Source organism: Argiope bruennichi, chromosome 5 (assembly GCF_947563725.1).
Source record: "Argiope bruennichi chromosome 5, qqArgBrue1.1, whole genome shotgun sequence".
Classification (NCBI taxonomy): Eukaryota; Metazoa; Arthropoda; class Arachnida; order Araneae; family Araneidae; genus Argiope; species Argiope bruennichi.
Genome location: NC_079155.1, coordinates 19,628,171 through 19,653,765, shown reverse-complemented (window position 1 = coordinate 19,653,765; position 25,595 = coordinate 19,628,171). Strand labels below are relative to the sequence as shown.

The 25,595-nt window shown below is 31.4% G+C and overlaps 1 protein-coding gene across 4 annotated transcripts in view; it reads left to right on the top strand.

The window, feature by feature from the left end:
- Positions 1–25,595, top strand: part of LOC129969601 (sodium/potassium/calcium exchanger 2-like) — a 380,277-nt gene that overhangs the window by 329,823 nt on the left and 24,859 nt on the right. For all 4 annotated transcript variants that reach the window (XM_056084242.1, XM_056084244.1, XM_056084241.1 and 1 more), the window contains 2 exons: positions 8,063–8,421; positions 20,129–20,332. In XM_056084242.1, coding sequence (XP_055940217.1) covers positions 8,063–8,421; positions 20,129–20,332 — 563 coding nt within the window. The remainder of the gene's footprint in view (positions 1–8,062; positions 8,422–20,128; positions 20,333–25,595) is intronic.

Genomic DNA, 25,595 nt, shown 5'->3' with positions numbered 1-25,595 from the left:
TGTTCTCACTGATGCTTGAAATAACCTCCTGGTTGAAGACTGTAAATATTATGTACGAGTAATATAAATAACCAGTACACATCCAATACTTCTGGAAAACAAGCTGATCGACGAAGAAAGCTAGAGCTTAAAATAAAATTGTGAAGTGAAGGTTTTGTGTTCATTTGATCCTGTTTTTAATTTAGCTTTGGAATTGAATAAAAGGATTTGTTTGAACTTATTGAGACTTTCTCACTCTTTAAATATCTTCCTTCTGATAAGGAATTAAACGTTCTTTATTACATACTGTACATTATATATCATACTTTCTCAATGTACAGCAAAATTTCAGATTAAATATTCTTTTTAAATATTATTCATTACATGATTTCTCTCTTAATATACTTTCATCTCAATTCATTCATTAAATCAAAGGTTTAGTAAGTCAATAAAAAGGAAATTATTTTGTGTTTATTATGTACTAACCTGCTTTGGGGACCAGCTGGTCCACTAGTATTGATAATTACTAAAAGCTTCAATTAACTATTTTGTGTAACTTTCTATTAATATCTTCCTCGGGGAGATTTTTAAATTTCCAATTTCTATAGGCATGACATAACAGAAGACTTACACCTAACTATTCATTGTGTTATACATTTCCCAGTTTCCCAAAATTTGAATTTTAATTAAAAAATAAGTGATTAAGCTTTAATTAATACCAAAAGTTTCTTGCTGAAAATAGCTAAATATAGACGCACTCTAAAAATTGTTCTTCATTGCTTTTAATGAAGTGAAAACTTAATTGTACATATAAAGTTGGCTGTATAGGATTTAATGGAACAAAAGACATATTTGGCTATACGTGTACGTTATGTACGTGCAACAAAATTTCAAAATGTTTATTAAAGCGTGTACAAGTCTATTTTAAACGTGAAATTTACTCACGTAAAAATAAATTATGTCTTTATAGTTTTAACATCAATCATGGATAAGATGATAATAAAAGATGAAATATTTGTAGCATCAATGGGAACAAATTGAGTTTATTCGCAACAAAGAATTATAATATTATTGAATGAAAGTATTTTTTTAAAAAATTATTAAGAATATACAAAAAAAATCTTATCTTTCAATGACATCAAATAATTAATATCATTGAAAAGATAATTTTTTTTATTTTATATGATGTAAAAATAATTTTTGGGCTGCAATGATCTTCGGCAGCTATTGCAAAAACAAAATGACACTTAATTTCTTATTAATTGTAAATTTTAAAAAAACTCTCCGAGTTGTATATTTCCCCCTACCAAAGAATATATGTGCCAAATTTGGCAGCTTTAAGTCAAGAAGTGTCGTTTATTGAACGCCATCATACTTCCACACATTCATCTTCAATATTGAAATAGAGATAGATGCCTATATATTAAGTATTATGAGCATTAATTATGTAGCTGTACTTATAAGTACAGCTGGTGTGTATTCAAAAACAATAAGAAAACAGCAGGAGAATTCAATCTTCAATATTCTCTTAATTCCACCGTATTGCAAGTTTTCCGATTAGCTTCGTCGTATTGTAAAGCGAATGAAATAGACAATACTTTTTTTTTATCTCATTGCTGTATGATTGAATCCAAAGCCTATTACAGCTCTACTCTTCATGCCTCGAACGCAAATTCAATTCCGTCAATCTAAAAATGTTGCATTTTTACTTTTTTTGTATACGCAATTTAGAGGAAGTATAGTAACCGTCAGAAAATACGAACTCGAGATTTTGTCTAATTTCCATGTTTTATATTTCCCTGAGTTCGTTTTTGGATAATGTCCGCCTCTCTTATCTGTGACAAATATAATTCAAAAACACTTTGAGCTAGACTTATGAAATTTGGCATACCGTCTTTACATGAAATTTATAGATTTCTATCAAATTTTGAGCAAAATCCTTTCCGAGGAAGTCTGTCTGTCCGGCTGTTTGAATGTAAATTAATATGATAAGAACAAAGCAAAAACTAGATAGGTGAAATTCGGTAAACAGGTTTAACATCTATGGTGTCCACGCCTATCAAATTTTAAGCCAAGTCTAATGAGTGGTTGACCGTCTGTCGGTCTGTAGTTTCAGAAACATACAAATGCAATAGCTCAAAAACTCAATGACTTAAATGTATTAAATTTGGTATGAGATCTTGCAACTACAGTCGTAAATTTGTGCCAAATTTTTAATTTTAATTGGTTGAGAAAAAAGGTCTGAAGCAAGAATTTGATTTTCAGATGTTAATAACCGCATGCCAGGGATTAATGGTGAAACTCTTGCCAAGCATCACACTACAAATTCAGTAAAAATACTAAATTCATGCTAAAGGTTATTATTTCGTAATTACTGTACGCCAAATCCATGTAAGATGTTTATTGGGTTAACAACCTTATTAAGGAGTATACGAGAAAGTATTTAGGAGACCACTTCCGCTGCTTAAATATCGGATTCATAAATACTATTAATAATGTCATATTTCGTTTGAAATTAGATTTAAAAAAACAATTGTAGTGTAAAGCTCTCATCCAAATCTCATTTGTTTAGCTGGTTCTGACTCTGAATTAAATTATCCTCCCAATTTTCTTTGATTTGAAACTAAGTTTCATACATGGTTAAACTAATACATCTGAATCTCAAGTTCTAAGTTCTAGATTTCAATATTTCTTTCTTTCATATTTTGTAAAAGAAAAATAATATTCCCTTTTTTTGGGGCGGTGGGAATAAATGTTTTGACTTTGACGGCACTGATGTGTGAAACAACTTGCAAAACTCACCGCTGTTTTCCCATTTTTATGAAGAGAAAAAAAAATCATTTCCCCTTTTAACTCGGTTGAAGCGAAACGCGTTTCATTTTATTTCTTTTTTTAGCATTTATTTTCAACAGCGCTCCAAAAAAATGCAAATACAAAAAAAATGAAAGAAAGAAAATAATGAAAAGAAAGAGAATCGTTAACTGTAACCGATCGATGGCAGGAAGAAGCGATATTCGCTTCCTCAACCAAGATAAGAACACTTCTCAACCTGTATCAAAGCACTTTCTCTCTTGATTTCAAACTTTTTCATTTTTTTTTTTTTTTTAATTATTATTATTCTTCCATTTTCTCTGATTTTTATGCCCCAATGTTGTTGCGGCCAAAACATATGACACCGTAAACTACTTATCTCCGTAGAGAACTGGTGGAATGGGAATTCTTGAACGTCGTATAATAGCGCGCGAGAATAGATTTTTGCGGCGGATATCATTTGATGTTTAATGAAACCATTAAGATTTCGCCCGACAGATAAGGGGTTCCATTTTCCTTTGAAATGGATATCGCTTTCTCAAGAATTTTTGCTTCTCTCAAGAATTAGGAACAGGTTTAGGGGGAGATGGAACTCTGCTCTGAGTTCTTTTGTAAAGATTCATTCTATATAATTTTGGATTTGTGGGCGGGGGTGGGTCTTTAATCCTAACCAATAGTAAGCGGAAGATAACACTTGATATAACTTTTCATCTATGATATGTATGGAAGAAAAGATTTTTCGTGCATTTTGGCGAGTGAAAATCTGAAGTAAGAATTTAATACAAATAGTATTTTTTATTCGAATATTTTTCTTGAGTGTATGCGTGGGTGTATATAGTAAAAGTAAAGGCTTTAAAAAAAAAAGAATCGTTTTTATTAGATTAGTCTTTGGCGATCAGTTGGTTTGCTGTAAATATTGGCTGGATTTAATTTTAATTAAAATTCTAATACTTTTGATTCAATCAAAAAATATTTTTAGAAACGTATTTTAATGTTCATTAAAACTGTTTTATTTTAATGACCATACACTTATTATGTTTATTTTGTGTGTATATTAACTTTCTAGATAAAGTAATTCTGTGACATTACAGGGACATTAAAAATATAAATGTCTAGATGATCCATGTCCTAACTGCATGTTAACTTCTGTGGTACTTTGTCTTCACTTTTTTATTCCTTATGTAAACTGAGCAAATAACAAACTCCTTTTTTTTTTTAAAATCCCCTGAAATCCCCTGAAATTATGCCCAAGAGATATACCATTTTAACAGAAAGGAAAATACAAAACAACAAATTAGAAGAAAATAACCACTACAAAGTAAAAATACAATAACAAAAATAACAATAAAAACAAAAAGTAGCACTAAAGGAAAAAACGAAAAGGCCAGAACATACCATCAACAGTCAAGGAAATTTTAAGCTATCGATTGTGATTCCCGCTTTTTAAAAACACACATTTTCGGGTCACGAGGAATCATTATTAGACAAATGTCTGCATTTCCTCACAGAAAAAAACCCTTTCTTTGAATCCCTGCCTGAGGGTGACCCTTGAAAAAGTCTTCAAGCCGGATTCTTTTTTATATTTTTTATAATTTTTTTTTTGTTTAATTATTATTTGGTTTTTTTGTTTTTCCTATTAACTTGATTCTAATACTTTTGTATCAATTCATCTGTGTTTTAGAAGTAGCTGGAGTTGCGCTCTCTAAATACTATGAAGTTCTTTTTTGGTTTTAGTTTGAATAGGTAATAAATTTTAGTTGCGATTTCGAAACTGTTTTGTTTCGTTTTCAAACTATTTCTTACTTTAGATTGGTTACTTATATATATATATATATATATATATATATATATATATATATATATATATATATAAAGAATGTTACAAATTTGTAAAAAAAAAACAAATATTTTGAAAAACTATTTCAAATTCGAAAAAAAAGTTGCATTTTAATAAAAATAATATCATTTGTAAGATCATATTTTTATTTATAATTAATGCAAGAAACATTTTGCGCAATATCGTTTGCGGAAGTATCGAGGAAAAATGCCAAAATCTCCATTTAATTTTTAATTAATAAAATTTAAAATAAGTTTGTCTTAGGTGCACATTCTAAATGCCCACGGCTGCTAAATTGGTAACTCTAACTTCAGCGATCTGGCCTGTAGAACACTCAGAGTACCACATTCGTCTTTATTATTAGTATAGATTGAAAAAGGAAAAAATCAAAAAGTAATAAGTAATCAAAAAGTTTGAAGATCATAACTAAAACTTATCAAAATCAGACACAGCAATAATCATTTTATGCAAATTTAAAGCTTAATCATAATAATAATAATACATTTTTTTTTTTTTTAATGAATACTCGGAAGTTTTCTTTCATTATGGCTTAATTTTCTATCAAGTTTTTTTTAGTTTCTCAAGATTTTGGCATTTTTATTTTGGTTCAATATTTTTGATAAATTTTTCTTCTACCTTTAAATATATTTATTCATATATTTAGAAGCAGTAAATATTTTATCAAAAAAAATTTTCCTGGATTCTTTTTCCTAATTTTTATTGTTTTGTATTTTTTTTTTAATTTTTAATAAAATGCATAGAGGATTATTAACAAAAATTAAGGAAAGTAATTATCACCTTTTAAAAAAATGCGGCATCCCTCATATTTAATTAAAATCGAATTAATCAATTGTGATGATTAAATGTTGAAAGTATTAAAATATTGCATAGTTTTTAGAACTATATGTCAATGGAAAATTTGTTACGTTAGAAAGGGGATTTTTTTTTTCATTTCAAATTTTATTTCAATTAAATTTTTTCTCTGCAAATATAAAAAAAGTCAGTAAAAAGATTGTAAAAATCAAATTTATTTTAAACTATAATTTCTTGAATCATTTTTTAATCCTGTAATAGCAGTTTCAGTGATTTCAAGTTGTCAGAATCTTACCGTTTAATAAACAATAGATTCGTCTCTTTGTCAGATGATTAAAATGGAGCCTTGTGATTTAAAGTGAAAAAAAATTATTGCTTACATCCACATTTTTATCGTTATTAGTCAATCATTCGAATGAAATGAGATTTAAATAATAATGAAAAAATTTTGATTTCCATATATCTTTTCGATTTCTTTAGAAATAAACTAATTAAATCTCATAAAATGATATTATTCTTTTTCTGTGAATATTGTGTGCTTTCATCCAACTTCAACACATGCACCGTCAAACAAAAGCAAGCATCTAACGTAACAGTACCACTTTTTTCCCCTCCGATATACATCTCATTCACGAATTCGGAAACACTCTGCGCTTTTGCGCATGCATCAGGAGGCATTTATTTTGTCAAAAAAGAGATGAGAGGAAAGTTGAGAAGAGGAGATGTTTAGATTTAGCGATATTGTGCATTCAGATTATTCCCAGTATTAGGAAGCATAATACGCTTCCTAACTTTTTGTTGTCTTCAGCTTTGAATAAAATATATCGCATAATATCCCGAGTTCGCAAAATATCGCGAGTTCGCAAATTGTACAGACTAAGTCTATGGCAAAGGATACCGACGTGCTCTGATTAGTTTAAGCCTTGGCATCTTTTTGGCAATGTTTTGCACTCATAATAGTGTAGTTTTTGCTTAGTTGCCTCAAACCTTGTACCTTTCATTAGTTTTATGGAAGATACGAGTGAATATCCACAGGATCTAATTTTTATTAATATGATTGTTTTCTCTAAATATTACTAGTAATACTACTAATACTAATTAATAATAAATATTACTAATATTACTAGTAATACAAGTAACTAATGTTGTTTATGCACAGAAGTATAAAAACTAAATGAAAGTAATTACTCAACATATGATGCAGCAATGAAATAATTCTTATTTTTCTATGATTTTCGTGCCTTTATTAGATAATTTATGCAGTCATTGAAACTTGTTGCTGAACGTTTGTTACTTTCCCATCAACTACATATGGGAAGATGATTACTTAATGCCCAAAACGTATAAATATGTAAGCTTTAACGGAATATGTGATTTTGTAGCTAATTTTTTTAGTTATATCAAAATAATATTAAGAAGAAACACACAAAAAAATATTTTTAATAAATTGTAATTTTCATATTTCCTGAATTTAGGTTTCAGGATTTGATCTTTTCTGCTGTATATGTGTTCCAGATTAATGTTACATGTAAACCGTAAAAGATAGGGGGGAGGGATAAATTCACAAATTTTATTTATTTTTATAAAAATATATTTCCGTATGGCATCTTTTTGGCTAAACATTGCCAAAAAAGATGCCAAGGCTTAAACCAATCAGAGCACATCGGTATCCTTTGCCATAGACTTAGTCTGTACAATTTGCGAACTCGCTTGAATATCGTTCTTACGTAAATACTAGTCACGAGACAAAAATAAAAAATGATCAAATATCTTTTTAAAGTTATTGCGGATCTACACGTTCCATAATTATCTGGCTTTCTCATAAAATTACTTGGTTTAGTGTATTACTGGTTTATCGGCGAAATAATCATTATTTAGTCATACCGCATTATACTGGTAGGCATACTTGCAGTTTTTTTAAAATACAACTTCCTTGAAAGTTTAAATTAACAAGGCTTTGAATAACTTTTCTAGGCTGTTAGATGATTAAAATGAAATGCAGCTTTTTAAAAAATGCGCCTTGTTATTTAATACGAATGAAAGATATGACTGTAATTGAATTAGTATGCTGTATATTTGTGGAGAGAAATAAGAAACAACGTATGTGCTCGAAATAAAAGCAGAAGTCTTACTTCAGAATGAATGATGTATTAAATACAGCTTTAAAAATATTCAATGAAGAAAGAACCTTTCGCCCTAGGATTTGTTTACATCTCACTGTTGCCACTCGACAGTAAATAATTAGAGTGATTACTCTGCCATGTTCAATACTATATAGATTTTTGTGTGGAAAAACTATTCATAGCCTGTTAATTTTCTGTTTGTTATTTCAAGGTGGTCTGCTTCATGCATTGACTAAATAATAATAATTCGATTCTATATATCTTAAAAATGGAAAAATTTAAACATATGCAAAGTAATCGATGGCTTTCAAGTGTGAGGAGGTAACCACGTGACCTCCAAGTGCTATATAACGACTGACTGTCAAATGTGTAACTGTAACAATCTGAAAATGATACAATTTTTGAGGATTTAAGGTCTTATAGAGTTATATTGTAAATGTGTTCATGTTATTATACTAGAAACAGTTGTCTTCACTATATTTTCTTGTCTCTTCTACAGGTAAACTGGACGAAAAAGCGTCTCAACTGCATGCCATCGCCTCCCTTCGTGTCCTGCTGGATGCGGCCAAGGCCAACGGCGGCTACCCCAGCGGCGTACCCGTGCCTCCTGCCGGCGGTTGCTGTGCCTCTTGTTCATCGTGCCCTCAGTGCGTCACCTGCCCGACGTGCCAGAGGCCGCTGGTGAGGCCCAACGCCCCTCAGTCGCTGGACACGACGAGTCCCCTCAACTCGTACATCGTGACTGCCAGCGATTACCCACCCCCTCACTCGCCCCTCCCGGCGATAGGGGCAGCCGGCGTCTCTGGAGCAAAGCGTCAAGGCCAGCAGGATCTCATCACCAACGTCCAGAGTTTACAGGTGGGTGTAACATTCTTAAACCGTGTTCCAACGACTTGTGAGCCTGCAGACACAACACAATTCCAACCACCTGTGAGTCTGAAAACACGACACACTTCCAACGACCTGTGAGTTTGCAGACACTGCACACTTTCTCTTTTTGCCCCTCCTTGCGGTATTCCGGAGTTCTTTGATGTCTGGCCAGTTTACCAAACTGGTCAGACATCAAAGAACCCCGGAATACTGATTTAAGCCTCCTAGACCCACTAATGATAACAAGCATTAGTTATCCTTTCAGATACGTTACTTATTTATAAAAACCTGCTGCCACGCATTGACAGATTGAACACTTATCTCCATGATGGAATATTACAAAGCATCCTTCCAATAATTATATCTATCATTGATTGTTAGAATTCGACAACGATGATTCCCGTTGCCAAATGCCCTTGTCAATCATTAATCATTTTCCTGAAGATGTTTTTAAAAACACTGTTTTCATGTAACTGGATTAACATGAATATTAACCCTATCTAATAAGTTCTGTTCTGGTGGATCAGTTATGGGCCGATTTGTAGGGCAAATCAAGGATACAAGCTGTAAAGAAAGTTATAATCAAAGCTGGATTAGGGGGAGATATGTATACTGCTTATTTTGTCAGTGATGAATTGCTTTCCTCTGCTCAATTGCTTTTACTTGAATATGGAAAAGATTCAGGCTGATTTTGATTAACAATACAAGAAGGACTCTTACACTTTGCAAACCAGAGCCTCTTTCTTAACAACAAATCCTTTATGTTCTGTATTTACCTGTGTTCATTTTACACTTAAAGTAGGATAGTATCTGTTGAAATTTAACTAGGGACTGTATCATTCAATTAGTGATTATTGCGGTTTCTCCCTTCCATTCTAAAAATAAACGTGCTGAAGACGAGCGGTCCATTTCTCTAAATCATTTGCAAACTTACGTATACAACTATACTCAGGTTTCAGTTGCCTTTAGGAGACGGGTTTCTGTTTTAATGAAAAGAACGGTATTATATGCTTTTCATGTAAGACAAAGAACGAATATAGCAATGGAGTGATTCTACTTGCATTCGAATTAGCATATCACGCTAAATTCACAATTCATGTCTCGTAATAAAGGGGAAACGTGCCATATTCTATAGGTCTTAATGACCTAACTTTATATTGAAGTTAGGTCCACTCAAATAGTTCTTATAGTATCACAAACTGACTACTCTGAGTAGCCCTAAGACATCCGGATAAAACTGATTGACCGATCCACTGCGACAGCAATACTGGCGGAAATTGTGATAGGGTCCTAAGGGCCATCACCGGCCCCGGTACACCCTATCCGTGGGAAGTACATCCCGTCATCGATAGAAGATAGCCAACCCTCAGCTTTTTCTGTACCCACCAGGGTGGCGAGAACCAACCACCATACTGGAAGCTTCTCGTTCTTATTTTTGAGGTGCACCTTGTGGGAGTAATTCTTATAGCATAGGTTAAATTGCCTTCCTGGGGACCTTTCAGGAAAAATTGACCAACCTTTGTGTCTCATTCGAAAAATACCAAGAAAACTTTAAGCAATCAATCTAACCGCAAGCAACTTGATGCTAAAGTCTATATCATTTTCCGGATTTTTCTATAGTAATAGTCAAGAATATGATTCGTGTATACAATACAGTATTTTCTTCCTGTGCTGCTTTCGTGTTTTCACATGTAACAAAATTTCTACTTATTGTATGTTTTTTTAATTGCTGTCTTTAATACTAATGGCAGCAATTAAGTAATTACTGCAAATATTTTAATCTTGCAGACGAACGAGTCTCTTTACAACTTAATTATAAAGTAGATGAAATAATTGACGAGTTTTAGGAACATATAATTATTTTCTAAGTTCCACATTTCACAAGACAAAACAAACACTAACACGAAATACACGACACTCACTTAGGATATAATCTAATAATGGCCTCCAAAAGGATCATGGGAAATATACCTCGATATTAATAAATTAATGACATCTGTTGTATCAAAAGAGAAAGTAGTAATCACTACAATGTATCACAACAATCTACATTTCAGTTATGTAATCACTACAATCTAAATTTCCGAATGCTCTTTAGAATGATTCGATTTGGAACATCAATTACATTACAGTTATGTAATCACTATAATCTACATTTCCGAATGCTCTTTAGAATAATTCTATTTGGAACGTTTCATAATTTTGTACAGAAAATCTGAAGATTTTTCACCATTTTGAAAAAAAAAAAAAAATCTTTTGTAAGAGATTAAATGACTTTCGGCAGTTCATATTTCTCTTCTGATTCAAAAAGTAAATGAATCCTGTAAATTCATGTAAGAAACTTAACTTAATAATTTTGGCAACGAACACATCCCTTCTGTACGAAAGAGATAATTATAATTCACCAATTTCATCTGCATGATAAATGACATTCCCTCTGATGATCCACAAACTGCAAATTTGTTGGAAGATGCTGAAAGGGGAAATGTCTGCTGTGCTTAATTATGTATATGATTAATAATTATTCAGCATATGATTTATTCGTAAATGTAAATTACTACATTCGTTAATCAATGCAAATTCTTCGGCACATTCTTCCCATATCCATTTCCACAATAATTCAATTTAGAACAAATATCGAAAACTTAAGACTGTGATTTAATCTATTATTCGTTATATATTATTTGTTTGCTTCTAAGATATTTATTATTTATTTGTTTCATATCTTTTTTCGGCAAGATTATCAGCTCAAACGATCATGTCATCAACGCTTAAAATTCTGAATATTAAACATCTTTTATTTTAATTTTAAAATAAAAAAAATAAAAAATAAGATAAAATTGAAATTTGCTATCGCAAATTTCAAGTTATCATGTGAGAACACTACTTTTTTTAAGTCACGTAAAATCAATTCGACAGAAAAACATTATGCTCTCACATAAATCATATTTCGCAATCACCAACATTTAGGAGAACGATGGTTTTTGACCATCTCAAAATCAATCGACTTCTAAAGTTATTTTCTCGATGTCAAAATTTTTTCCCCGTAAAAAAACCAGTTTAAACCGGTTTTAAGCAATCACGTGACTATCATATCTTTTTTTTTCTTCTTTTTTTTAAATCTCAAGATTATTCAAGCTCCAAAACTTTTTTTGCCTACTGGAAAAATTGAAAGACATTCGCGCCAAGTTGTAACTTTTTGACAACCTGACAAATATGACAACTTTCTTTATCATTTTCTAATAACCCTAGTGGCGAAAATTTAATGCCTCAGAAGTGATAAATCGCCAATTTTTTGCCCTGCATTTTGTGATTTCAAAAACTTCAATCTGAAACAACGTGCTGTTCTCACATGATATTAAAAGCGCCAATTAAAACCTAAGTTTTTTTTGTTTTTTTTATACAGGGGAGAATATATTTCCTTCTTTTTATTTACTTTCATAGTATTTTTTTCTATTTTTTAAAGTTAATTTCTTAGCAAACAAAATTTACCATTTTTAATTAAAAAATAATTCGTAATCAAACATTAAAACTGTAAAAAAAATATTTGAAAATAAACTTTAAAAAATTCAAAGTATGTGCTATAGACACTTTTCTAGGCATAATTTGAAGTATTCCTTAAGATTTTCTCTATAAAGACTATTATTTCCTGGAGTTAATGCGCTTATACTTTTATTTTTAAATTATTGGTTTTTTATACTTTTTTCGGAAGAGGATGACTAATGGAAACTCCATGTTACTTTTTTAGATAATTTCTGTCCATTAGAACTTGTTCTTCTAAAAGGACACTTTTTATTACTTTATTTTGAAGTATCCTTAAACAAGATTTTTTTTCGAAGTGAACTGAATTAATGATGTTCGTTAAAATTTTCTTAGGGGAAGTAACTGGGAAAAATTTATTGGATTGAAGGATTAGGAATAGTTCAAAATTGGGATGGGTAAAACTGTCGAAAGGTGCATGCTTCTTTGGACTTCCAAATTTCCTAAGTAACATCTTCTAGTAATTATTTATTTCAATGGCGGTGTTTGTTGTCAGTGTTTCGAATCAGAAGATTATTTTTGGCTCTTCCAGCGAATGTCATTTTTATCAAAACAATTTTTAAAACAAATCTCTTTAAATTTCTTGAATGTGCAATGAAATTATTCACTTCCTTTACAAACTACATACAAACAAAATTATAAATACATTACTACACAAACAATTACATACATTACAAATACATTACTACACAAATAATTACATACATTACAAATACATTACTACACAAACAATTACATACATTACTATCCAAACAATTACATACATTACAAATACATTACTACACAAACAATTACATACATTACTATCCAAACAATTACACACATTGCTAATACATTACTACACAAACAATTGCATACATTACAAATACATTACTACACAAACAATTACATACATTACTGTCCAAACAATTACATACATTACTATACAAACAATTACATACATTACTACACAAACAATTACATACATTACTATCCAAACAATTACATACATTACAAATACATTACTACACAAACAATTACATACATTACTATCCAAACAATTACACACATTGCTAATACATTACTACACAAACAATTACATACATACAAATACATTACTACACAAACAATTACATACATTACTGTCCAAACACTTACATACATTACAAATACATTACTACACAAACAATTACATACATTACTGTCCAAACACTTACATACATTACAAATACATTACTATACAAACAATTACATACATTACTACACAAACAATTACATACATTACTATCCAAACAATTACATACATTACAAATACATTACTACACAAACAATTACATACATTACTATCCAAACATTTACACACATTGCTAATACATTACTACACAAACAATTACATACATTACAAATACATTACTACACAAACAATTACATACATTACTGTCCAAACAATTACATACATTACTGTCCAAACAATTACATACATTACAAATACATTACTATACAAACAATTACATACATTACTACACAAACAATTACATACATTACTACACAAACAATTACATACATTACTATCCAAACAATTACATACATTACAAATACATTACTACACAAACAATTACAAACATTACTATCCAAACAATTACACACATTACTAATACATTACTACACAAACAATTACATACATTACAAATATGTTACTATATAAAACTAAGACAAACTTGAATATTTAATGACAACGCGGATTTAGCCCTTAACTGGGGAGGTGAAATTTTAGAACTTAACTAGGGAGGTGCGGTCTACGAGATCGCATTTTCTTTGCGCTCACATTGAATTTGTTAATGAATGTATTAGTATGAAAATCTGCCAATATATTCTACAATTATTTTTCTTGAAATATAAATATGTTTTTGAGATTTTTTATAATATTTTATCATTGAAAGAAGTAATTGTGTTGGAACGTACATTTTCTATTCAAATTGCATGTTATAACAAATAATATTCTTGAAAAAACATATTACTTTTTACTTTTTAATTTATTTTTCCAGTATACAAAGGTATATAGGTATACAAAAGTATATAGGTATACAAAAGTATATAGGTATACAAAGGTATATAGAAAACAATATAACGAAAAATTCAACAATTATATGAAAAAAATTTAAAATAATGACAATGAGTTAAATTTTATCGGCTTATTGACTTCGGCTCTTTTTTTTATCGGCTTGTTGACTTTCGTAGCACAATTTTCGAAGGCATTTTAAACAAACACGTTAAGTTCTAGTATAAAAAAAGTCAGTCCATAAATTCTGTAGATATTTGTCTTGGTATATTAATATATTTTAGAAATTTTTCAAAATGCATTATCTCTAGAAAAATTAATTATGTTTGTGCATACATATCAGAATCAGTCGAATGCGGACTTCCATCGAAAAAATCTTCTGTACAATTATCCTCATCACTAAAATCACTTTCTGCTTCATTAAAAAGTTTCTGGAGTTCTTCTTCATAAGAAGATCAGTAGATTGGAGGATATTTCAAGGACTAAGTTTTAGAGCCATCTGCTAAGCCTTGTACAATACTGAATCATTTAAAGGCAGATGCGATCTTATAGACATCTCACAAAGAAATAGCTGAAATATTTTAAAAAGTATCCACTGAAATCAGTTGAAAAAGTGCATGTATAGTGTAGGCCACGAAACAGGAAGCTAAAGGGTCAATCCATTCCATCGAGCTAAAAATAGAATATGGTAATTGAAAGTCCATCATTAGCGGTCTGACTGACCGCACCTCCCCATTTAAGGATTAAAAATTTATCTACTGAAAAAAAAACCCTGCCAATATGCTCTCGGAGAATCTACAAACTAACAGCAAGTATCTATGGAAATAAGATATTCACGTGCAGAATGAAATAACGATCTAAAAATTCAAAACTTTAAAAATTGCATTTCACAACAATCTTGATTTGGTTGGAACTTCCTCAACCAAATCAAGAACCATCCAAACCTATCAACAGTTGTCGAAAATTCTTCTCATTCATACCTATATGTGATTTTCGAATAGTCTTTCCTCCTTAAATCAATTAAATTTGAGACTACCTGAGCTGCAGTCTTTTGTCTTTGCAATCTGAAACTTCAAAAGTAATCACAGCTTCTCTGACTCGTTCCTCAATCTTATTCTAAGCAACTTCTTTAGGAGTATATAAAATGATCTTTCATTCAGTTTCCGAAGTTTTCTTTAGATCATAATTTATAGTAGGTGGAAGAAAAGGGCATATAATAAAAGAATCTTGAAAGAATTTTGCATCGTAAAAAGAGCTTATTTCCTAACGGTCCCTCAAACGAGTATGAATCATGTATGATCTGATTATGTTGTTCGGTGGTATAGAATTGTGAGTATTTATGACGTAGCATCCGCTATAAAATACTATCTATATATTTAAAACTAGACCCCTCCAAAGACGAGCTGGTTTGCCTGAGATATTGATTGTCTTTCATTTCAGTAAAGTCGCTTAGGCATAGATTCATATCGATAATTACAGCAAACTGGTAGACATTAAGGGCATATTATTTTAATATGCTTACATTTGTTGTCTTCTTTGTGTATACATATCAAAATCGTTTCCGATCCGCAAAGCTTGCGGAGATTAATACAGATACAAATATAAAATACAAAAAAATAATTAATACAATCACATTAATAGGAGAATGTAAAACACATACAAATATGTAAGATAAGTAATACAATATACCTGTTAGAATAAATTATCCATAGTTTCACAAACAATTACAACATTATCAAAAATAAATTATCCAAAGTTTCACAAACAATTGCAACATTATCAAAAATAAATTATCCATAGTTTCACAAACAATTACAACATTATCAAAAATAAATTATCCATAGTTTCACAAACAATTACAACATTATCAAAAACAAATTATCCATAGTTTCACAAACAATTGCAACATTATCAAAAATAAATTATCCAAAGTTTCACAAAGAATTGCAACATTATCAAAAATAAATTATCCAAAGTTTCACAAAGAATTGCAACATTATCAAAACTAAATTATCCATAGTTTCACAAACAATTGCAACATTATCAAAAATAAATTATCTATAGTTTCACAAACAATTGCAACATTATCAAAAATAAATTATCCAAAGTTTCACAAACAATTGCAACATTATCAAAAATAAATTATCCATAGTTTCACAAACAATTGCAACATTATCAAAAATAAATTATCCATAGTTTCACAAACAATTACAGCATTATCAAAAATAAATTATCCATAGTTTCACAAACAATTACAACATTATCAAAAATAAATTATCCAAAGTTTCACAAACAATTGCAACATTATCAAAAATAAATTATCCATAGTTTCACAAACAATTGCAACATTATCAAAAATAAATTATCCAAAGTTTCACAAACAATTGCAACATCATCAAAAATAAATTATCCATAGTTTCACAAACAATTGCAACATTATCAAAAATAAATTATCCATAGTTTCACAAACAATTGCAATATTATCAAAAATAAATTATCCATAGTTTCACAAACAATTACAGCATTATTAAAAATAAATTATTACATAATCGATTAGATAAAATATAGGCAAAAAAAAATTCTTGTGCAACTTGCGTAGCATCAGAATAACATCCTCTTCAAAGACAAAACTCCAGCAATTACTTAATCATAATTAGTCCCAAATATAAGTAGTCTTAATAATAATTAGTCATTGTCTCGCAATGAAATGTCAAAAATAATTCCAAGGTTACTATTATTGATTGGAAAATATTTAGTTCATATATCTTAGAACATGCTACATTCATAGACGTAGTGGATAATGAATAATAGTAATCAAGTCTACTACGAGTCATCAACTTTTAGAAAAAAAAAAATAACGTTTAACAGAAAGGCTTCCAAGGGGAGTGAGCAGTTGGTTTAAGCAAAACTCTGAGTTCGACTCTGAGCAGCAACATGAAAATTTATCTTGTTCCCATTATGGTCTCCCATCTCTACTGCCATATTCCTAAAAGAGATTCCTTAACAATAAGCTTAATCCAGGATTTTGTCATTAACACTAAAATATATTTTGAGAATTGCTATTTTAGACAATAAATAAATAAATAAAATCAGCTTTTGCCGGCGTTCTAGTCTAGGGATAGCGCGTCCCGGGTTCGAGCCCTAGTTCGGACATGGTTGTTCTTTACCCTGTGTTCTATCGGTGAGATGTGCTGTAAAAAGTGGTTGGCCAAGCGAGTGTGTGAGTGTCATCTTCATATGAACTAATGTCAGACTTCTGCATCGAATGATCAGGGGTCCTTACCCTCAGAAGCTACTGCACCCCTCTTTCCCCAATCTCTAAGACTTGTTTTGAATCGTAGTTCAATCCAAGGGGGGTAAGCGGAAACAACAAAATCATCTTTTCCGTTTCCAGTTGTACCTATATGGGTTTTAACCTAATGTAGTCTATCATTTAATTTATCGCGAGTTCATTCTTTAATTTCATGAATAATTTCTACATCACACCATGGTCAATCGCCTGTATATATATATATATATATTTATTTATATTTATATATATATATATATAGACTTTGAGCATCTTTCTTGACTCAAAATTATGCACATCTCTATCAACTTATAAATTAATTATTGCGAATCCCCATGTCATTGTTGCATTGATATTTATTGAAGGGCAATAGTATATAAAAAATTAAAGGATTAAATTTCTAAAAATTTTAGTGGTTCCTGTCAAAGACTATTTAGGGAATTCGGGTTGAAAATAAAATGTATCTATCAACCTTTGAATACCAAATCGTATAAAAGTGAACGTCAAGTTTGGGACGCGATTTTTTGTAATTTTGAATGGGAAATGTTCTGTTTTAGATTGCTGATTTTGAGTAATTTATCCATTACTATAATGCACATATTGATATTACAACAATTTGGCAAATATCAGGTATTTATATATATATTATGAAATTCATCCATACGAACTATTCACATTTCTTATAGAGATTCGAGTAATATTCCTATGCAGTATAGAAGCAATGTGTCATAGAATATCTGATAACATTTCAAATGATTCAATAATTCATTGCCAATATCAAGGGGGGGAACCATGATATAACATTCGAAAATGCTAATTTTAACCACTTGCACAGTTATTGAAGTCAATACATTCATTGCAAATGAAAAGAACTTTCTAATCGATGTGTGGGTGTTTTTCTTCTTTCTGTCTGATGGGAGCAATTGAGACATTAATATCTAGCAAATTCTCGAAAAGAAGAAGTTAGCTGTTTTTCCACTTAGCTTTCAAAAACTATCTCTTTTGCTCTTGTTTTCTCTTACACGGATATTTCGTGCATCAAGTTAGATTAGTTTTTCCAGCTACGATCTTCTTCTTCTTTTTTTTTTTTTTTTTTTTTTTTTCCCCCTTCTTCTTCTTCTTTTCCGTTTCCTCTGTTTCAAAGAAGGATTTTTCGGGCTTAATAGAAGTTTTCCCACGCAAGCACTTTTATTGGCTGATCAGACATATCACGTGACTTGTGTGCCACTGATATCCCTCCTTACAAAAAAAGGCCAACTAATATCTCCCTGAGAAAGGAAGGCACAGATAAATGGGAAAAGATTTGGGAAATGAACTGTCTGGAAAAGACCTGGATTAATGACAATCACTTGGATTTCATTGCTTCATTTTTTTAAGTAAAACAATACATTAAAAGCAATAAAAAAACACAAAAGTGATTGAATAAATGCATGTATTAGTAAGAGATTGAAAAATTCATGAACAGTAAAATCTCCATTCAACGAACTTCCATTTAACGAAGCCTTCAATGTAATGATTTTTTTTCTGTAGAACTTTGACATTCAAATACGTTTACGTGTTATTTATTCTATTCATTGCGAAAATAATTTCGATATAGTGATTTTTTTACTGCTTTCATTTATTTGTTTTGTACATTTGATTTTTTTTTTGCCATGTTTTGAGACTTTTTATTTGAAGAAATTCCGATACAATCAAACAAATCAGCTGCGGGAAATACAGGGTGGTCATGAAATTGCTTTCTCTGTTTGGTGGCATCTGAAGTTAAAAAGAATGAAAGAAACAACACCGCATTTTCATATACAGACTGTGGAAGGCATGGAAAGATTCTGTAGAAAATTCCGAAGAAAAAAAAATTAGTACCAAAAGTTGCCGATATGAGAAATGCTGGCGCTGTGAGAGTACAGTTATGAATGAATTCATGAAACTTACAGAAAATAATATTTTATTTATCAATATTAAGGTCTCCTGAATGCAACATTTTCAGTATTCTGACCTTCCCTCTATACAATATGTTACATACGACGTATGACGCACTCCACTTCTGCGTGTAAACTGTCAGTTTCGATGTTCAGAACAGCCTATCTTATGCTCTGTTTCAAGATATATAGATTTGCTTAAGAGCAGGCATGGCATTGCATTGTCTAGTGTAGAACAGTGGTACAGTAAAACATGCTGAGGTAAGGTAGGACCCATATTAAACACATATGAACAATCATTCATAAACAATAGTCAAGAACACATAGATAGTCAAGATCGAACTGTTAATAGGTTGTTTACTCTTCCCTTTTTACAAGGATGCATGGCGCTTTTATCACGTACGCACTGGGAATTTTAATAATCCATCTCGATATACAAATTTCCTCGTTCATACGTGACAGCAGGCCCAATATTTCTCCTATCAGCAACTTCTGTTACAATTTTTTTTTAAATTATTTATTTATTTTGTGAATTTCATCTTCCCTTGTCTTCCACAGTCTGTATATGAAATGTGGTTTCATTTCGTTCATCCGTTTAAGCTTTACGGCCACCCTGTAGAAGCATAAAGTTTGTGGACGTTTTTCTATAATGTTAAACTGTATCAAAACCGGTATTATATCAATCATCAGTACTCCAGTCGATAAAAATTCTCCATTTAAATCTTTTTATTCACTCAATTAAATTAAATAATTAAAATCTTCACCAACTAAAATCAAATTTTTCTTCATGGAAACATGATACATTTTGTCCAACAATGAACGTCATATCGTTATTAAAAAAAACTTTATTATATTTGCTGAAATCTCAATAAGATAAGTTTTTTTTTTCAAACGTGTGATTTCTGCTTTCAGTCTTCAACAGTCCTCAACACTCTGGCCAACGGTTCTGCGAGCGAACACGCCGACAGAGAACGGCACGAAGAAACCTCTTTCTGCACCAACACCCGATCACCCGTGAAGACCACCACCACCTCGCCCGTAATCAGCACCATCATGTCCGAGAGCCCCAACGTCACCATCATCCAGCCAGGGGGCGTACAGGCCACTGCCGCGACGGTGAGTCTGATATTGCCTTGTGATTCTGTTGGCAGAACTCTGGACCAGTTTTGGTTTTAGAATCGAATCCGCTTGATTGTAAGATCTAGGTCTGTTTTCACCAAAGATGCTGCTTTAGATTTGGTTTCAGAATCAATTTCCTCAAATATTATGCCTCTGTGTTCTTGAATTGATTCCATTAATGATTCTGCCTATGTTATAGGGTTAGGTTACAATTCCACGAATACTCTTGTCCCGGTTTTTGCTCTATAAGAGTTTTCTCTCATGATCCTGTCTCGGTTACAAGATTTAGTTTCGATTCCATCAACACTCTTGTCTTGATTATTGTTCTAGAATTGATTCCACTAGGAGCCCTATTATAATATAATTCTTAAGGACAAAATTCATTAACTAATTTATCTCATTAACAGGCTCTAGAACCAATTTCAATCAATATCTAGTCTCCGCTGCTTACTCTAGATCTGATTCTGCTGGACAGAGTGGTCGGTAAAACCATCGAATGCAAACGTCCTAGTGCTGCGGAAGTTTACAGAGAAATCCCGAGGTTCACCAGACGGATACAATAAATTTTGATGTTAGCTTTCTTATCTCGATATCAGTACAGGATGGAGAGGAAGTGCTATTTCCAAAGCTGTAAATCTTTTATGATTTAACACAAACAGACACCTTGTACATTGTACATTAATACTACATTAACACTATAGTACAAAATGTACACTAACACTATAAACAGAATGCTTAAAATACCAATTCTTTTGTCGGCTTTTTCCGACATTATGGCACCAGAAGACATAGACCCAGAGATAAGATAATTTTTTGGGGAAAAAAATAAATTACTAATTTTTACTTTCTTATAAACGTGGTATAGAGAACGCATAGTAATGTTAAAAATTTCGAACTCGAGATTTTTCAGACCTTCTTGAGTTCGAAAACCACATTTTAAAAAAATGTCTGCCTGTTTGTCTGTGGCAAAAATAACTCAAACCTCTTTGAGCTACACGGTTCAAATTTGGTATAGACCAAATTTACAAATTTCTATCAAATTTTGACTAAAATCTTTGCAGAGTAAGCCCGTCTGTCCGGTGGTGCGAACATAATATGATCCAATAACTACAAAAGGAAGAAAGCTGGGTAGATAAAATTTGATACACAGTCTTAACATCTATAGTCTATACACCTGTCACATTTTGCGCCAAATCCAACAAGGGTCGTTTATTATTCTGTACTTTAAAAACATGTAAACTCGATATCTCAAAGACGCAATGATTTAAATGTATTAACCCTTTCTAGGGCCGTGGGAAGTATGCTTCCCACCAAATTTATCAATCTTTTTATGAAGTTATGTAGGTTGGCATCAGTTCTGACAATTTTTTTTAATAAGTCAGAAACTTAGAGGCTTCACTTCTTTATCTCAGACAAAATGATGTGTCTTTATTTGTTACTTAATTATTAATTAACCAAATTAATTAATTAATGAAATCAAATTTATCTAATAAGTTAAATGAATCCCTTTTCTTATTCTAATTTCAAGCCTAAAAATATTTTAACATAATATGACTAGAAAAAATGGCCCTTTAAAGGGTTAAATTTGGTATGTGGTCATGTGACTACAAGTGCAGTTTTGTGTCAAATTTTCGTTCCATTCGGTTGAGAAAAACGAGTCTAAAACACAAACTTGATTTTTAGATATTATTAACTGCCAAACTAATCGCCAAATAACTCGCCAAGAATGTCCCGATAGATTCAGTAAAAATGCTGAAGTCATGCCAAAAGTTAATATTTCGTAACTATTGTACGCCGATTCCATGCAAGGATTTCTCTGGCATGACAAATATATTAGAGAGGATGCGAGAAAGTTTTGGGGAGACTAATCCGCTGATTTTCTGTTAGATTCAATCAATTAGCAAGTATTTGCTACTTTTCTGCCAGCATTGCAGGAAAAGTGAAATTCTAGCAACTGTCCAAACATATGTTGTAGAGGTCGGAGAGCAGTTTGAACAGTGACAATTGGTTATCAATATTTCTTTCCCACGTGCTCAGTTTCGAAAATATACTTGTACAATAAATAAATGTGCTTTTTAAGTGTTTTGTTCTTAACACTAATGTGCACCAGGTGGATTTTCATGCTAAATCGAAAACTGTTTGCGATTTTGCGATTGACATTTTTAATCTATCTTGAATCATTTCGAGATAGAAATTCTAACTGTAGAATTTTCCACCAGATGACACTGTACTCGGTAACGCAAAGCCATTTTATTATAGCTAGGCATATTTTCATGACTAAAGAGACAGCCGTTCAGAAGTTAAGAATGTGTGTGTGTGTAAAGGATTTAAGAGGACATACTGGACTTAGATACTAGCTAATATTTCCATGTTATTCTGGATGCAAATAATTTCAAATCCAAGCATTTATAACACTTTGAATTTGACAAAAGAATTCCCATCTGCAACATCTACCATCGAATTTTTTTCGGGCATCCCATTGTTATTAACCCCTCGGCCAGCAGCTGATACATTTCTTTGTAATGTCTACGTCATTTGAACCATTTTGTACAATAGGGCTGTGCAGATTTCCGATTTATCGAAAAAAAAATCGATATTTTTGAAAAATCGATTTTTTCATGCCAGTTTTCAAAAAATATCGATTCATCGAAATCATGACCTTAATAATGGTTCACGATAAATTGATATTCACAATTAATTTACGTTTTCGATTCCGTTTCGGTTATCGGTTAGAGTTTGTTTTTGTTGCATTTCATTCGTATTGTCCTTCATACAGAATTTTGTTAATGTTTCTATAAATACTATCATATTTTAATACATAAAAATATTTGTTTTAAACGCATTGTTATAAATTGTAACATGCAGAAACATTGCTTAGGCATTGGCACACTTTATTAAAAGGGGTTTTAACAAAATTATTTTCTAACTACTTTTATTCAAAAGAAAACAAATATTTTTTATTATATAAATTGAAACTTCCTTTTATTTGGAGTCGTTCTGGTCAGTCAATTTGCTAAGAAATGCTATTTATAATTTATAATAGGTATAAATAAATAATGATATCGTGATATATCGAAAAATATCGATATGTGTTAAATGATATATCGGGAAGATGAAGTTCCGCCATCGTCCAGTCCTAGTCTAGAAAACATTCAGATACCAATTTTTTCCACCTACTGTTGTTAGAAGAGAACTATTTTTCCTTTATTTGTGAATATTAATTTTCATGACCAGAAGTATTATTATTTTTATTGATAGTTGTGTATCAGACCCAAAAAATCTCACTATTTTCATTTTTTATTCTAATTATGTCAAATCCCTTCGTTATAAAAGGGATCTGTTAACATTGCGTTGCATTCAGCTTTGATACAGATCATTCAATAAATTGTGAAAGTTAAATAAAATATATAATAGTTCTGAAAGGATATCATTAGATTATTATATGTAGATATTAAAAGGTGCGTATGATGCTAAATAAAAATGGAAGCAAAAATTTTGCGTTGGAGTTAATACCCCAAAAGAGCAACGCTTTTAACATAATTTTAATAGTATCAAAAATATATATAGGAGATATTTATTTAGTTATATTAACATCCCGTTGTAAAGCAACACAAGGGCTAGTTTGGGACAGGCCTCAAAATTTTGAAGCGAGGTCAGATGACGGGAACGATACCTGAACTGGCACCAACCGTCCATACCACTCCTGCTGGAGGACGTTTGGCCTTAGCGGATTTAACGTGAAGCGGATCCCTTTACACGACGGTTCTTCGGTGGAATCGGGTCCCGAACCAGAAATCCTACGTCTCACGAGCCGAAACCATACCTCCAGGTCACGGCGGAGCTTATAAAAAATATTTTATGGAATAGTCAACAAGGCTTAAATTCAGTTACACCAACAAAAGACTTTATTGCGAATTATGCTTAAAATGAATTTAAAAAAGTAAATATTTTGTGGAATTTAAATTGTTATTGTTTCTTTTTTAGACAATGTGTGTGGGGGGGGGATAGAGAAACAGATTGAAGAAAACTGAGCAAAATGCTGTGTTTGACTTAATTTTTATTATTAAATAGCTCAAGAAATAATGTCGCAAAGCATAACTGAGAACGTCAAACTATTTACAATATTTCTAAAATATTATTTTTTTAGATGGCAACTTACATTATTTATCATACATATTTTTTAGACTTATATCCTTTTTAAAAATGCTATGCAAATTGCAAATTGTAGCTGTTATGTATTCACCTGTTAAAAAAATGTGAGAAAAAAAACACTTAAAAAAATGATATATCCCACGAGAATTCGGTATCTTTAAAAAATAAAAGCAATCAGCCGGAACTTTCTAGACGCCTGCGTGTGTATCTTTTCTTTACTATGCGTTATCCTAAGAGTAAGAAAAAATCCCTTGCATATCATTATATCGATTGTTCCGGAACACATCACCTGCGTTGTCTTTACCGAAGCTATTTTATTTTTATCCCTTTTTTTTATTCCCTATCTTTTCCCCTAGAACGCTAAAGCCCATGATGCATCTCTCTCTTCCCGGGCACATCCTTAAATACCCTCCACAACGCTATCCGTAGTCCGAGTAAATATATTATCTGCCATCTGCTCTGACTGCGCTGATTGGACCGTATATCTTTATCGTATTTGTTTCTAGTACTCCGCGCAGATGATATTATTTTTAAGTTGTTTTTTATTGCGGGCGCTGTAACAAAAACGTTCCCATATTTCTCCCTCCCTTATCAGCATTCCTCCCACTTAAAAATAGAGCCGTTTATATCCGACGAATGTCGTCTGGGTATTTTACGACGAAACTCTCCTGCACGGCGTTCTTTATGGGCGAAGTAATAGCGGCGGCTATAAAGGCGAGTAGTAGTATGAATAAGTCAGTTGAACCTGAAAACATAAATATAATATCTAGAGGAGGTAGTTCAGGGTTATCGTTAGGACTTGTGAACGGAAATTTTATGACAGAATCTGTGTAAATATATGCTCTTAATGGGCTTTAATTCGATCATGTAAGTCCTTCCTTGTTTTATTTTACTGTTTTTTATAAGTGCGACAAGTTCGGCGGTTGTAGGTTTGGTTATGTGCAATTATCAAGGGACGTTACATAAAAAACAAGTATCCACAAATTATTTATTTTATATGATTACTAGCGAAAGTAGGTGCCTAATATCCTTAGGAATACTATCAAAATTTGATGCATTTCACCGTGCCAATTGAATTTACGAACTTCATCAAACAGATTCCATAGTG